The sequence below is a fragment of the Pantherophis guttatus genome, chromosome 3, assembly GCF_059756535.1.
Source record: "Pantherophis guttatus breed Tessera chromosome 3, ASM5975653v1, whole genome shotgun sequence".
NCBI lineage: Eukaryota > Metazoa > Chordata > Lepidosauria > Squamata > Colubridae > Pantherophis > Pantherophis guttatus.
The window spans coordinates 93,297,309-93,314,800 of NC_142065.1; the positions used below are offsets into that span (position 1 = coordinate 93,297,309).

Consider the following 17,492-nt stretch of genomic DNA (forward strand, 5'->3'; position numbering starts at 1 on the left):
CTTGTCAGGACATATGAAAATGTCTCTTTCTAAGAGGTGGAGAACGAGGTGGCCTTTGATGAAGGTGATCTGAAAGTCTGATGCATAATTTAGAGTGATTCTTATAGAATCCCTGCAGCTGCAATCCCATGGTGAAATGGTAAGGGAATATTAGGTCCATAACGAGATTGCAGTCTACAGATGGTAAAGTGAAATGAAGGGAAAGCGAAACCACAGCATATGTTATGTGAAAACAGTGTGTAGTACTGCTGAGTGGAGAAAGCAGCATGAAACTGACAGTTCCTAGCATGAGAGAGAAGCCTGTATACAGTACGGTAGGTCAAGCAGATCGATAGGAAAACTAAGCAGGCATGGAGGTCCAAGAAGGTAAAGACTGGTGGAAGTGGAAATTAGGGAAAGTCAGCTTCAAAAGAGAAGGCAACAGAGTTTCAGATAGTTATATCTTGTTCAACAAACTTTCTCAAAAGGGAAATGGATGGAAAGGAAAAGGAACTCAAGGAGACATGGAGACCTAAGAATATATTTCCCACATTATATTCTAATACTTGCCCTGGACAGTGAGATACACTTAGCTGATCTGACACATACAGCAAACATTAAATATTAAAACATGTTTTTGTGGGAACTTTGGTGTTCTTTTATTGTTTGCTTGCAAACATTTCATTACCCACCTAGGTGACATCATGACTAATGCAATTTAACATCAAACAGGAGAATCTTTTCTCCATGTACAGCATGCTGACATAGGTAAAGGTAAAGGTTCCCCTCGTGCATATATGCTAGTCGTTTTCGACTATAGGGGGCGGTGCTCATCTCCGTTTCAAAGCCGAAGAGCCAGCGCTGTCCAAAGACGTCTCCATGGTCATGTGGCCGACATGACTAAATGCCAAAGGCGCACAGAATGCTGTTACCTTCCCACCAAAGGTGGTCCCTATTTTTCTACTTGCATTTTTTACGTGCTTTCGAACTGCTAGGCTGGCACAAGCTGGGACAAGTAATGGGAGCTCACCCCATTATGCGGCACTAGGGATCTGAACCGCTGAACTGCCGACCTTTCAATCGACAAGCTCAGCATCTTAGCCACTGAACCACCGCGTCCCTGTACCTTGTCCATGTACAGCATGCTGACATACCCACTTCCAAATTACAAATGCAAGGATTCCACTGCCTGTTCTTACAATTTGCATAGGTTTGCCAAGACAAGGGGACTTGAGTAGCTGTCTGGAAGGTGCTGCAATTGGGGGGCTGCAAAATATAGGTTGCATGCATACTAATTTTGTGAGTTCTTACCTGTGTACTCAAGAGGACAAATGCACTCATACTTCCCTATGAGGTTCAAGCAAGTGGCACCATTCAGGCAAGGTTCAGAAGCACATTCATTCACCTCCCGTTCACAATATTTCCCTTGGTAACCTGGGACACAGTAGCAGGAGTATCCCCCAATCTTGTCTCTGCACAAAGCTCCATTGAGGCAAGGATTGGAAAGGCATTCGTCAGTGTCAATTTCACAGTGTGCACCTGTGAATCCTTCAGCACAGAGGCAAGTGAAGCCATCAGGTTCATCCTGGCAGGTGCCTCCATGCCTACAGAAATATGAGTCACACAAGCTAGTGGCAGTTTCACAAACAGTTCCAGTGTACCCCATGGGACAATCACAAGTAAAGTTGAGGTTTCCAGGAACACTTGCACAAGTAGCATTGTGAAGGCAAGGGACAGAAGAGCAAGGATCATCTGTTTCTTTAATACAATCTTCTGCAGAAATGTCTGCCGATGAGTCCAGACAGTGGCAACTAGTGGCCGTGGCAGCAGCGTGGCACTCAGAGTCCTTTTGGCAAGAATTGGACAGGCACTTGGGGCCATCATTCATGCAAAGTGATTCTAAAAATAATAGAAACGCAAAAGAAAAATTAATAGACAACTTTCAGCAAATCAGCACAAGAGCTATGCAAGAAAAACTTGCATTCCCTTTTTCTAGCTTAATAGAAAAGGCTCTCTTGTTCAGGGCTTAAAAGTGCATATACAGTAGTGGCCAAAAGTGTGGAAACCTTTTGGGAAAAGTGCATTTTTGAGGTTTGATGGCTAATAACACCACTTTTTTTTTCTTTTGGAGTTTCAAGATAATCATATTCCATTGCTGGAATGGCCTGGGAATAGCCCAGACCTTAACTCAATTGAAAATCTTTGGAGTCAACTAAAGAAATTTGTTAGTCTGAAGCAACCCAGCAATAAAACCCAGTTAATAGAAACAATCATTCAATCTTGGTTTCACATTATAATAGCTACAGAACTAAAATACTTGGTTCACTCCATGGGAAGACATTGTAAGGCGTAATTCAGGCTAAAGGTTACCCAACTAAGTATTAACTGACGTGATAATTTTTGTATATCTCATTTTTTCTATGTGTTTCACTTTTCTTCTTTATACTGTAACTGCCATTCTAATAGCAAATCCTTCATAAAAGTTATTGCATTACATTCTTGATTAAATTATATTTCCATTGATATATAATTTTATGGTACTACTAAAAAAAAAAAGTGGTGTTATTAGCTAGTTTTAGAAAATAAACTTTCCCCAAAAGGTTTCCACAATTTTGGCCACTACTGTATATCTCATAATTAGGAAGTCCTCAAAGTATTTACAGGCCAATATTGGGACAGACATACCTTACAGTTCTATATATATAATTATTTTACAATTACTTATTTTGCCATACTTATTCTGAGGTAAGCTGTTTTTCTTTCAAATGAATAGGCACTCTCATTTCTACTTCTACTGTTATAGGGATAATTCACAAACCTTCAAAGGCACTCAAAAAAAAAAAAAGAGCTGAACTTTTGTAGTTGGCACCAGGATTCATTTTGATTCACTCCCATTTTCCTCCCCCATCCCCCCATCCCGAATTCCCTTTCCTTGGTAAGATATTCTGTCTGTATTCAGTCTGGATTTCAAGACAGTAGAAGAAGATCATGGACCCATTCTGCAGAACAGTAAGCATAATGCTTGATCTATTTAAACATAAAAATAATATTTCATGCACCTACTATAATTTGCTGGATGGTAGGAAGTATCAGACAAACTTTCTATCAGGTGATTTTAAACGTAAATAAAATAACATGTAATATATGAGAATGTGTGTGTGTGTTTAAAAAAAACCAACTGTATCAATCATTTAAAATATAAATACAGAGTGTTGTGGAGGGATCTAGATAGATCACAGCTTGAAGAACTATCAACTACCACAAAGCAAGAAGTAGTTTTTTCTAGTTTCTAAAGATGCTGTTTTTTTATACAGCTGCAAAATCTCCCCCCCGCCTCCTCCTCCTCTTCCTCCCCCCTCCTCCTCCTTCTTCCCCCCTCTCTCCCGCTCCCTCCCCCCTCTCTCTGTGCCACAATTTTTTCCCCAACCCTTATTTAGAAAAATATTTTATGTACCAGCTATCCAAATGATTAGTTGGAAAGCTGCAAGTGTTACATTTCAAAGAAGAATAAAGCCTAAAAAGGAGATATGTCTTCCCTGCAGTAGTTCTTATACAGCAACAGTAAATTATGAGATTAAAAAAATATAGGGGGAAATGCTGATGATCAATTATAGGTTATAAAACTAAATATCTCTCCCTAGGTTGCTTTTAGCCTTTCTCATACTTAAAGTTTTTGAGCACAAGATTTGAAAAAAATAACAATTCCAACCATATCAATTCCTGACCTAATAAACAAAAATCCATCTCCCCTCAGTTGGTTACTTAAGATATTGCGTGAACCTTAGTATGGTATTGAATCTCATATGCCTTAGAACATAAACCGTGTTCACATTTACATCTCAGCTCTCTTGTTTTTAAAAATATACTGAAAAGGCACGTGTGACCTAGTCCAAAATATACGAGCGTTCATTAAAAGTCTGGATATTTAGAAGATGTAGGAAATTCTTTCGTCAGTAGACATAATTTCCTTCTTCACAGGGCTCAGTTGGCATATGTATCTCCCTGAAAAGGGAACATAGATAGCTTCCCGGTGTTTGGCCTTTTCACACAGGAAAACAAGTATCTGATTCCATGGGAACTACCTTTCCTGTATATCCTGACCTGTTTTGTGAGTAACCCTTGCTAGGGGGTAAAAGCATGCTGCGTACAGGCACAAGTGCTTCCTTATGCTTGAGCTACAAACATCTGTTCTTGAAATAAGAATATTGTCCCAATTAACACTGTCAGGAGGGAGTAAAGAGAGTGTGAGAGAAAGGATGGGGTGTAGGTTAAAGCCCACAGTGATGACGGGGAACTGGATCTTAGCAGCTTCTTATATAGAATTAGAACCACACAAATTCTCTTCTGTTCTCCACCAATTAAGATCACATAAGAGTGACCTGCTCTGACAAAAAAATTTTTTTAGAAAAATTTAACATCTAAACATATTAAAATAAACTGCTGACCATTCTAAATTTAGACTGACTGATACATGAAGTAATGCTCGGAGTCTATTTAAAAGGCATTATGGCACTAACCTAATTACTCAAATAATTAGCGCCAAACATTTTACCCCATCGTTAAAGCCTTTTGATGTAACTGAGAAGTTTGGCAAGAGGCTTTTCCCGCTTAGAAAATGGAATATATTACAGTTGAAGTAATGAGTTTTCCCAGGAAGATTTTGTTCACATTAAAGATTGCCATCTACTGGCTAGTATTAGTATTAATCAAGATATAGCAGAAATTATTTTTTAAAAAAATCCCACAGAAAGATTGACATCTGATATTATAATACAATTATGGTATAAATCAGGAAGCCAGCTTCTATGGAAAAGTGACTTTCCTTCAGAGTCTTGGGAAAGCCTGTACAGTTGCTGCTAAATTGTAATTGTTAATATGATTGAAGGGAGGAAATTATTAAATACGTGGGAGGTAATCACATAAACCAAAATTAATCAAGATAATAGTTTTAATTAAACAAAATGCAATTTTCTCTGGTCTCTATTTTTGGGAATGTGATCAATGCACACCATTCCAACACAAAAGACAGTGCATGGCCTAAAAAACATTGTGTATCCTTTGAGAAGTCTACATTACTGGCAAAAGATGGAAGGAAACAGAAGTGGTCCACCAGCAGAAAAGTGAGTGCCCCACTGGGAGACAGGAAAGAAGGAAGGAAGGAAGGAAGGAAGGAAGGAAGGAAGGAAGGAAGGAAGGAAGGAAGGAAGGAAGGAAGGACTGCATGGATATTTCCATGTAACCCTCTCTTCCTGGTTACATGTACCTGTCCCATCAGGTCTAGCAGAAAAGTTACAGGCCCTATCTATTAAGGAATGTCATCTGATGGAACCCCAGAGGAGAGCTTTTTCTGCAATAGTACCCGACCCTTGGAATATCATTCCCCTAGAGCCGTGATGGCGAACCTATGACATGCATGCCCGAAGTGGCACGCAGAGCCATGTTGCCTGGCACGCCAGCCTTCACCCCAGCCCAGCTCCACCATGCATCTGCGCGCAGGGGCGGGCACATGCAGGGGACTCTCGTGTGCATGCGTGGGGAGCAGGGCATATGTGCGGGGGCACTTGCATTGCATTTGGGGGGGTTCATGCATATACACCCCCCCGCACCCCATTTTGGGCCTGGAAGGCCTCCTGCACCAACCTGGAAGCCAAAATGGGGCCCGGGAGCAGCTGAGGCACATGTGCGGGGATGCGTGCACATGTGCAGGGGACATGCGCATATGCGCTGGGGCAGGGCGCATGCATGGGGGTGGTTGCATCACATTTTGGGGGTCCAGGCACACACATGTGCATTTGTGCGCATGCGCACGTGCATGGGTGCAAGCTTTGGGCACTTGGCACCAAAAAGGTTAACCATCACTGCCCTAGAGGTTAGATTGGCCCAGTGGTGAAATCTAAAATTTGTTACTACCGGTTCTGTGGGCATGGCTTGGTGGGGGGATAATGTAGGTGGGTGTGGCCAATTTTTTTTTTTTTTACTTTTAAAACCATTTTTTCTATAACTTTCGGCAAAGAGGTTGTAAAAAAATGCTTTCAAAAGGCTCTGACGATCTCAGCTAAGTTGCCTGATCGGCAGAGACTTTTTTTCTTTTAAATGCCTCTGACGATCAGGCAACTCAGCTTGGATCGTCAGAGGTATTTAAAAGAAAAAAATAGTTTTTTTCTTTTAAAAGCCTTTGATGATCCCAGCTGAGCCACGTGATCATCAGAGGCTTTTTTTTACTTTTAAAAGCATTTTTTCTGCCGAAGAGGTTGTAGAAAAAATGCTTTTAAAAGTAAAAAAAAGAGCCGATTGTTCAGCTCAGCTGGGCATTGGGGGGGGGGCAGGGATTTTTGCTACCGGTTCTCACCCCTGGATTGGTCCCAACCCTACTTGCCTTTTGAAAGGCTCTATCAATAGTTGTGTCAATGTGCCTTAGCATCCAGTGACAGTTCAGGACCTGCCTGAGGACTATACTTATTGATCTGTGACTTACACTTACACTTGCCTGTCTTTTATATTTTTTTGGTTTTAACTTTTGGTTTTAAAGAGGAATTACTGCATTATTTATTGATTTCAATATTTTATTTTACTGGTTATATTATCTGCTTAGCTTAATAATGTGAGTCACCTACAGTAAGAAATGTGAGATGGGAGGTTATACAAATTGAATAAAGAAAGAAACAAAATCTATTTCTCTCCAGGAACTGGATTCACTTTAAAGTTTTGGGTAATTTTTTTCTAGATCAAGAATGCGCTTTGTTGGCTCAAGGCTGCATTAGACATGTGTATTATATTGAGGTCTGCATCCTTAAGCAAATTCAGGTATTCAGAAAAGGATTTGAGGTAATTAGTGGTTTTTTAAAAAAAAAAAGATAAAATGAATGCTTTAAATCTCTGTAAGTCTTAATGTTCTTCCTGTATTCTGCATTTCTGAAATATCACTCTATGAACTCATGGAGCAATAGAAGGAATTCTAATACAGTCTGTGGGATGTGTTTTATACACCTCTTTCCTAGAACATTTAATAGCCTCTCACTTTGGCAGAATGCACCAGCCAGTGACTCTTTCTAGCTATGTGTTCTGACTCAGCTTAGCAAGTAATGATAAGCCGCTTACTCGTGAGTAAAAACAAATCCCTTTTCAAACAGGGTAGGGCAGTCTTTTATTCACATGGATAAACAAAAATCAAACTTAATTAGCCCCAATAGATCTGGCCAAGAAATCCGAATTCCTTGCCTCATCCTAAAAGTGAACTGTTTTCTGCAATGACAGGCCACTCCCAAACCTCTACTATTTATTTCCCAGCCAGGGAGGGGCTGGCTAGCATCCACATCTGCTTTTTCTTGAGAGCCAGCTTATTGTTTTCCTTTGCTCTCCTCTCCTTTCCTCTCTGCGCATATGCACATGTGGAATGGCCCCCATCTGTTCCTCCCCCTCACTCAGTTCAGACCCCGAAGACAGCTGCCTCTCCACCTGGGGGGGGGGGGAATGGAAGGTCCCGGCTCTGCCTCTGTCTCTGAAGCCATTTCCTTCCAAAGGCCTGAAGTGGCCCAGGCTCTCCCTCAACCTCCTCCTTGTCTGACTCTGCTGCTAGCTCTGCTGGCAGCCGATGGGCCACAACACTATTGGAGAATTTAGGCCTATATGGAACCATAGAGAGAGATATTTTTTAATAACAGAGCAAGGATATCAGAATAATCTATAAAGGATTCTTTTTGAGGGAAATGATTTGATAAACTAAAAAGAATCCATCATGTTATGCCTAAAAATGTGTATTGTTGGGACAAGTATATCATAGTTTAGATATTAGGGAAAGAGACACATAAAATGTTAAGGGATTTTACATATGAAAAGAAATTGCAGTGTTCCAACTTCCCACCCACCCCGATTCTCGAATTATATTAGTATTTACATTTATTGAATTTAGGTTTGTATGCAATGTCAGCCTTCCGTTTTCACTTTAGCTTCCAGACCCACATACCTTAAGAGTGGCACTCCTGAATACAATGACAGTTGCCATTTCCTTCATGCAAATCGTATTTCCACAAAGATCATTACAGTGACCACAGTTCAGTAAAGTACAATACAGAACAACACAGTGGCCTTCTGGACTGCCGATGACCAGCACTATATATCAGCCTGCCATAGTGCAAAAATTCTCAGTGTGGCACCTGAGAGTGCCAATGTAGTCATGGACACCTCCTTTGTCACCTCCTGGATCTCAGATATGTGTGATTTTTCTACATTAAAAACTAATTTAATTTAAAAACTGTTAAGCTGCAATGCTGCAAAACAAGGATTTTCAGCTTCCAGTACAATGTTTCTGTTCAAGAGTGGCCCTGAGTCTCAAATGGCTTCCATAATCCATGCCCTCTTTTAGAAAATAAAAATGATGGGTGGCTACTACTTAGTCTTTATTTGGATATTAATCCACTTTTCAGAAGGAAAAAAAAAAGGAATTGAGAATAATAAGAGATGTCCTGCAGGATGGTAGGCTAGAGTAGTTTGTGCAGCAAGTAGCATTCATATAAATCCATGCTTTGAAACTGGCTAAAAACATCATAGTCATGAATATGTCCCTTACTGTAGGCAACGAAGCGGGAGTTGCAGCAAACTTACTTTGTTCCTTCCTGTTAGATGGGACTCTCATTTACTGACTTTTGCCTGAGAAGAGCAAAACCTGTTGATAATTATCTAAGAAAGAAAAGCACTAAGAGAAGATCCAACACCCCACTTTGATATAAATGGCATCTTAGACTTGCCTTCTTGAAAGTGCTCCTTCTTCCTTTCTCTCAGTTCCTTGTATATGTTGTCTCTTTAAACTTAACCTATTAGCTGACCTGAAGGGACGCGGTGGCTCAGTGGCTAAGATGCTGAGCTTGTCAATCGAAAGGCTGGCAGTTCAGCAGTTCGAATCCCTAGTGCCACATAAGGAGTGAGCTCCCGTTACTTGTTCCAGCTTCTGCCAGCCTAGCTGTTCGAAAGCACGTAAAAAATGCAAGTAGAAAAATAGGGACCATCTTTGGTGGGAAGGTAACACCATTCCGTGCACCTTTGGCATTTAGTCATGCCTGCCACATGACCACGGAGACGTCTTCGGACAGCGCTGGCTCTTCGTCTTTGAAACGGAGATGAGCACTGTCCCCTAGAGTTGGGAACGACTAGCACATATGTGTGAGGGGAACCTTTACCTTTACCTATTAGCTGACCTCTTTTTATCATCCCCATTATTTGAGGACTCAATAACTGTTTAACAAGATACACATTCAGTAAATAATAAAAATAATTCTTTTGAAATATTCCCTAAAATTAAACTGAGCCACAATTAGAGCTGCATCAACTGAGTTTTTTTTTTCTTTCATGCCTTAGAATTGTACAAATATTTTTTTTTAGTAGTCAAGTGGTTGTTTAAAGCAATCCAACCTGCCAATGAGATTATACCCAACCATGCTCAATTCATGGTACCAATGAAATATCTTCAAATCCTAAATAGGAATTGAAATTACCTATTTTATTGGACATATATTTATTGCCCAGGGTATTCAGCATGGCTTTAAGGAATTTGTTGCTATGGTATACCTAGGCATGTCTCAATTTGTTTGCAATGGGTTGTGACAGATAGTGAAGAAGGCATCCTGTAAACCTACTAAGAACTCCCTGGCAAATCAAACCCAGAAGACCATGTATGCTATCTTGAGTTTTCTAGTGCTACATAATGACTCTTAAGGGAATGCCAAAAAGAATAAGAACATAAGCATATAACTTTATGAAGAGCCTAAGAGACATGGAATGCTTTTTCTTAGTCATATACAATATGAAAAGAAAGAGAAATGGGATACTTGAATCATACGGAACAGTAGGCAACGAATTAAGATAAGCAAAGAAAAAAAATGGGGCAGAGAGGCTACAGAAAAGCACTAAGTTTTATTTTTGGCATTTTCACCCAGTCAAGGATCTCTGTAGATCACAAAGCTACTGATCTGTTCTGTTGTGCATCACAGGCAATACTGTTGATAAGCAAATGGTGGTGCTGTTGATTGTGGCATTCTATAACCTTCATATTCATTGCCAGTCTTCAAGAATTAAACTATTAGATTTCATCAGTCCATTGTCATTTTTTAAACATGTTTTCCCAGAAGTAAGGCCCACTTAAGCCCCTTGCTATCCATTTGTAGACAAAATACAAATGCACTATTTGTTCCAATAGGGTACGAGCAAAATAATCCTCTCAACTGCAATAGATGAATGAGGAAGTCCACAATTTACACTCATGTGGTTTAAGTGTATAGCTGCAGCATTGTCAAACTTTTTTTTAACTTCTCCTCTCAGCCTGCAAAGCATTCTATTTCCATATTGCGCCATGTTTATACTCTTTTCTAAATGACCTCATAATTTCCTGATTCTCCAGGCAAGACTTGTCCAAATGCATTATATATAAGGCTCATAGCACTCTACATCCTCATCAAAGCAGTGTTATCTTGGGGTGAGATGGGCCGCAAACAAATTTAATAACGAAATAATAATAAATGAAATGAAATCAAAATACTCTGTAACAAATTCTAGTCAAACAGATGGAAACTTTGTGTTCTTCAGGAATGAAATATTGCTCTAGTTGCTAATGAAGGTAATATCCCCATTCTTTGACCCAAATAAGGGTGAAGAAAGTGAGGCTAGGGCAAAAGGTTGGACTGCGTTATAAGAGGGATAGAAGAAAAGATGAAGATCTATAGACATACATTGCGAGATTCACTGATACAGACTTGGGAGAGAACCAAGAAGAAGCACTATTTTAAAATACCGGGCTGGCTATCCACTATGAAGGCAATGATTCACCCTAATACATTAGACATTGGTAAAATGGTAAAATATAACAAAATTTTGGATAATAGGGGAAGATTAAAATCCAACCAAGAATTAAAAGAGCAGGGAATAATTATAGACTGGTAGCCGTATCTCCAGCTACAATTGAGATACAAAAAAGATTTAGAGGAATTTGGATTTGAACCGAATTTAACACAAATAGACAAATTATTAACCGGTCCGGAAGTGAAATTACTATCTAAAATATATAATTATTTATTAAACTTTAATTTGGAAGAGGAAATCGTAAAGGGGCCAATGATAGCATGGGCTAAAAATGTGGGACATAATATTGAGTTAGAAGATTGGGAAAAAATCTGGAAGAAAAATTATACATTAACAAAATCTGCTGCATATAAAGAAAATCAGTATAAAATGTTCTATCGGTGGCACTTAGCCCCAACAAGACTTGCAAAAATGTATCCCAATCTAAACCCTAATTGCTGGAAATGTAAAAAAGCGCAAGGTACCTTTTTTTTATATATATGGTGGCTTTGTCCAGAAATCAAAAAATACTGGATTAAAATTCAAAAATGGCTAAATGAAATTATGCATTGCCAAATAGAATTGAAACCTGAACTGTTTCTTCTGGGGATCATTAAAGGAAGATATCCTAAAAAGATTAAATATTTGATTATTCATATTACTACAGCAGCAAGAATTGTACTTGCACAAGCTTGGAAAATGTTCACTATACTGACAGATTGTGTAATAATCCGGAAAATCTTTGAGTGTGCAGAAATGGACAAACTTACTATAGAATTAAATAATAAGGAAGACTCAGAATATTACTCAATTTAGGAAAACTGGTATCAATGGATAGAAAATAAAAATAGGAAATATATAGATCAAAATAAGACATAAATTGTGTTTACATATATTTGATCAAGTAGGAATATCTGGGAATATATGAATAGAGTTAAGATTTGTGTACTGTCGGAACGACGTTGAAGTGTACAATTATTATGGACGTATTTTTGTTACAGATGTATTTGTATTTTAATATTTTAAACTTTAATAAAGGTTTCTTGAAAATTAAAAAAAAAGAAGAAAAGATGAAGAGCAGCGGCAGCAGCAGCAGGAGGAAGACAGTAAATAAATAAATAATTTGGAAGGCATTCCTTGTATTTTCCAGAAGGCTAATGACAAATTGGATCACAAAAGAAAAATGAACAAGCCTTTAGGTCATACCTTGTGCAGAAGCAGAAACATTATGGCCATAAAAACGCCAAGGCACTAAATATAGAATTTATTTACTCCAGGCCTGTTTTTTGAAGCATCCTTCTAAATTGCCATGGCAACCTTATGCGTGGCTTATTGCCTTGAATGAAGAACATTGCCATGGAAACCAATAAAAACAACCTCAATGGCAACAAAAGGAAGACGCAGTGGTTCTGTTTCCGTAAGAAAGAGCCAATTATTTCGTTAACCCCCCAAAAAACATTTAAATCAGAAAAGACAAAGGAAACTCCATAGTTGTATGAGTGAAAAAGCGAAGTAGCACCAACCTTCTCTAGCAAGGAGAAATTGGTATTATAATAGAAACAAATAAAGAAGAAAAGAAGCAGCGAATTTTAAAATGATGTTTGGCATTCAAATTGGTACGGTTCCAATTTAGACCAAACTATTTATTCATGAATTCTGATTATGTTTTAGTTAATTTGCAACCTGATGTTATTTTTTTTACCCTTGTGAAATTGAAAATACTAAAAACTGGGGCAATGAAATTAACCTAAGTATATGTGTTACTATACATGTTGATGTAACATTATTATACTATTATCGAGAAGTAAAGAGATATGATAGAATAGAGAACCACAAAAGCAAAATACATATGCTGATACAGAAAGCTATAAAATCACTTTAGATGGTATGTATTGTTTGCTGTGTTATGTTTTGTTTTTATGTATTTGTGGTTGTTTTCTATGTCGTTTTTAAAGACAAAACTGTTTAATAAAAATTATTTTAAAAAAGAAAGAAAAGAAATTAACCTAAGTAAAGGGTTTACGCACACACACACAAACACACAAACACAAATACACACTGGACTAGATTAGTTTAATTGTAATTTATTTATTAAACAAGAAAGCTACACATAACCCAATTGCAGGCTGCCTATTCATGCAATAACCCTCATAAACATTTTCTAAAGCCAAAATAAGCTTAACTGGTCCTGGAATTATCCAAGAATGATTCAAGGTTAAGATGGACTGCATTTGGTTTCAGTCCATGTATGGCCTCCTGAAGTCTGTTTTTGTTTGTTGGTTTGTTTATTAACATTATTCATATTTTGTCCCAAACCACCCAAACTCTGAGCAGCAAACAACTCCAAAATACAATCATTAAGAACCAACCAGATGGGGAGGAGGAGAAGGAGGAGATGGAGATGGAGATTAAACAGATTAACAGAGTTGGAAGGGACTTTATAAGTCATCTAGTCCAACCCCCCACTCAAGCAGGAGACCCTACACCATTTCTGACAAATGGCAGTCCAATCTTTTCTTGAAAGTCTCAAGTGATGAAGCTCCCACAACTTCCGAAGGCAAGCTGTTCCATTGGTTTATTGTTCTCACTTTCAGAAAGTTCCTCCTCATTTCTAGGTTGAATCTCTCCTTGGTCAGTTTCCATCCATTATTCCTTGTCTGGCCTTCAGGTGCTTTGGAACCACAGTTTGACCCCCTCCACTCTGTGGCAGCCCCTCAAGTATTGGAAGACGGCTATCATGTCTCCCCTGGTCCTTCTCTTCACTAGATTAGCCATGCCCAGTTGCTGCAACCGTTCTTGGTATGTTTTAGCCTCCAGTCCCCTAATCATCCTGGTTGCTCTCCCTTGCACTTTTTCTAGAGTCTCAACATCTTTTTTATAGTGTGGTGAGCAAAACTGGATGCAGTATAAGGGCTTTATAGAGTGGTATTAGTACTTCACTTGATCTTGATTGTATTTAGGATTTTAGGATTGCATTGGCTTTTTTAGCTGCCGCTGCACACTGCTGGCTCATCTTTAGCTGGTTGTCCACTAAGACCCCAAGATTCCTCTCACGGTCACTGCTATTAAGCCTGGTTTTCCCCAGTTTATATGAGTGCTTTTGGTTTTTCTTATCTAAGTGTAGGACTTTACTTTTCTCTACATTGAATTTCATTTTGTTAGATAGGGCCCAGTTTTCAAGTCTGTCAAGATCCATCTGGATCTTGAGCCTATCTTCTAGGGTGTTGGCTATTCCTGCCAGTTTAGTATCATCTGCAAATTTGGTGAGTTCCACTTCTATTCCCCCATCTAAGTCGTTTATGAAGATATCGAAGAGTACTGGGCCTAAGACGGAACCTTGTGATACCCCACTGCTTATATACTGTAGACCTTCTTTTCTCACACTACTGTTTAATTTGTGTACTGTTCTTGCTGTTCCTATCTTACAAGTGCTATATATTAGCCTGAGTCTGCCTTATAAATATAGTAACATTGGTATTCGCAAGAGACAGGATATGTAAAATGACATTTTCCTCTGCAAAACAGTCACATCCGTGTTTCATTTTGCTTACAGCGATGCCATGCAAATATACAGAAAGGAGTTATTTGGAAAAGTTTTTCCTTGTCTCGTGGCATGGAAATGATATAAAAAGCAAGTAGCAGTAGCGCCAAAATATCCCAAAGGTCAACTTCAGTCCCCCAGCAAAATAACTTTGGTCTGCTGTAAGCTTTTTTTTTTTTTTTTTGGCCTTCTTGCTCAACTCTAGAAGTTCTGTTCCCCAACTTTTAATGCATAGAGAATATGTTTTCTTTTATGGCTGAAACTTGGAGACACACATCCTTGTCAGTGCTGTATGCAGCTAGGTCAACATTATATCACAAGGTTGTTTTTTTTCCCTTTGTCAGTCAGCCGGGAATCAAGAATGGAGCCTTAGTTTAAAAGATAAATGTACTTTATAAATCTAAGAGCTATGGTGGTGCAGTGGTTAGAATGCAGTGCTGCAGGCTACTTCTGCTGACTTTTGGTTGCCAGCGGCAGTTCGATCCTCACTAGCTCAAGGTTGACATAGCCTTCCATCCTTCTGAAGTCAGTAAAATGAGGACTCAAATTGTTGGGGACAATATGCTGACACTGTAAACCACTTAGAGAGAGCTGTAAAGCACTGTGAAGTAGTATATAACTCTAAGTACTATTTTTACTTATTTACTGCTGCCCCGTTCATTGCTCTTGGTATGTGTTGTGGCCCGGTGGCGGCCTGAGGAGCTGGAGCAGAGTTGGACAGTGAGGGGGTTGGGGAGGAACACGGGCCAGCCCTGGGGGCTGGGGGAAGCTCAGACGAGGGCTCTGTGTCAGAGGCAGAGAGGGAGCTAGACAGCAGTGAAGCAGAAGAACAGCTGGAGCCTGTTCCCAGTGTATGCATGCACAGAGCTGCCAGAAGAAAGAACAACTAAGAAAGCAGGGTCAACTTGGGAGTAAAGCCACCACACCTTGGAGGTAATTGGCCCCTCCCATAGGAAACAAAAGAGGAGCAAACGGGGAGTGGGCTTTTGCAGGAAACAATTCATTCGGTCAGTCGTTTCAAGAGTGGAAAGTTCTGTTCATGACTCTAAGAGATTCCTTGCCAAGTTTTGCCTTGCCCTACATGTGGAACCTAATTACCTGGCAGCTTTCCAAGCGAGATAAGGTGTATTGATAAATATTCTTCTGAAAGACTGTTTGCCAAGCCTTGCTGACTGTAAATGAAAGGAAATAAAAGGGGTTTTGCCGGGACTAAGACTCTGCTTCTTGCTATTTAAGGAAGCCTAGGTCAGAACAGTGTGGTCTTTTAGGACATTTAGACAGCAGGGCACCCAAAAGTTCAATACAACCATCCTACTGAGACTAGGGCTTTCTAATTTCTTTTAAAAATGTAAGTTTTTAAATTAAAATTCGAAGGCATGCTGAATATAGACAAATAAGAATTATTCCTAGCTTTGCATAGCTCTCTTCCAAATGCATCTGCAAAAATCTCTGTTCTAATATGCCTTCTATTCAGAAAGTAAGCCCAACTTAATGTGGATGTGGATGGGTGTGCATGCAAAGGAATTGTAGGTGGGTGACACTAGGTTGAATGGATCAGAGGCTTGCAAATTTGGCATCAATACAAAAGAAGATTTGTAGTTCAGGGTTGATACTACAGTATCTTTTTACTACTGGTTCTGTGGGTGTGGCAGGGGAAGGATACTGCAAAATCCCCATTCCCTCCCACACCTGGGGGAAGAATATTGCAAAATCTCCATTCCCACCCCACTCTGGGGCCAGCCAGAGGTGGTATTTGCCGGTTCTCCGAACTACTCAAAATTTCTGTTACTGGTTTCTCCAGAACCTGTCAGAACCTGCTAAATAGCACCCCTGCCTATATAGCATGGGGCCAGTTATTTGCAGGACCATGTTTCCTAAATACATCTACTGTCCTACCAGGTCAGATAGGGTGGGCATGCTCCTAATCCCTTCCCTGAAATATTGTCATTTGATAGGAGCTAGAAAGTGTGCTTCTTTGATGGCCACCCCTCCTCTATCGAACACTTTACTTCCTGAATTTTCGCAAGCCTCTATACTCCTATCTTTCTGTAAAGCTCTGAAGATCTGTCCCCCCACCCACCCTCAAGTGCTGGGATAAGAGAGTGTATGACTTAGTATCAGTTTGTTGTTGTTTTTAATCTTTTTAATGTATTACCATTTTATTGTAGTGTTTATGTTGTTTTACTTTTGATTAGGAGCTGCCCTAGGGTGGTTATAAGATGGGTGGATATATAAATGTTTTCAATAATAAATAAACAAATGATGTAACAGCTGATTAAGAGAGCCAAAATCACTTATTTTCACTCACCATCCCGTATCCGTGGCTATGTTACGCTGGGTTTTGTACATCAAATACATCCAAAGGGAAGGGTTGAGATACTTTTAAACGATTGATAGTCCTTTCCCACAACAAAAAAGTTATCTTCTCTTCAGTGGTGGTGGTTGCTGCTGATTTGGACCGGTTCAGGTGAACCAGTAGTTCTGACAATCAGCTGGCCCCACCCACCCACTCCCGCCCTATCCTGTCCTATATTTCCTTCTTTCTGGCTAAGCTGATTTGCGCGGCACAGCTAATTTTCGCGCCTCCACTGTTCTACTTACCGAGGCTGTCTTAGAAGGTAAGCAGCTGAGCTTCAAATCGCTGTATTTTTAATGCTGCATGCAAGCGCATTGGCGCATGCTCGTGCGAAGCCCGCGTGCCCGCACGAAGCCCCTGCACTCACAGAACCAGTTATTAAACCAGTTGCAGCCCACTGCTGCTTCTCTTCCACAAAAGAGGTTGATAACTCTGTCATAGTAAAAGCAACAGCCCTGTTATTACTCTGATAACATCAACATTTAGGGAATCTCTTAAACTCTACTAGACTTACATCATTTCAGCTCCATAGTGCTGATGGTTTAAGCATCTACAGCTATGGCTCCTCCCACAGTTCCATCAGCTAATAAGAGGAGAATTCCATATCCTTCCTGTCCTCTAAATCCACTTCACGGTATCTGCAGCAAGTGAGCAGCCATGAGCATTAGTCAGCTGTAAGAAAAGCCAAAACAATGAATAAAAACTCTAGGGGCAGACAACAATGGAAGCATACCAACATAAACAGGAAAAAGTGCAGCTTCTGATGATACTGGACCATTAAGGGAAGAG

At 39.7% G+C, this 17,492-nt stretch overlaps 1 protein-coding gene across 1 annotated transcript in view; it reads right to left on the reverse strand.

The window, feature by feature from the left end:
* CRB1 (crumbs cell polarity complex component 1) overlaps positions 1-17,492 on the reverse strand; it is a 144,779-nt gene that overhangs the window by 105,761 nt on the left and 21,526 nt on the right. The window contains 1 exon segment of the mRNA XM_087890052.1: positions 1,291-1,878. Coding sequence (XP_087746178.1) covers positions 1,291-1,878 — 588 coding nt within the window.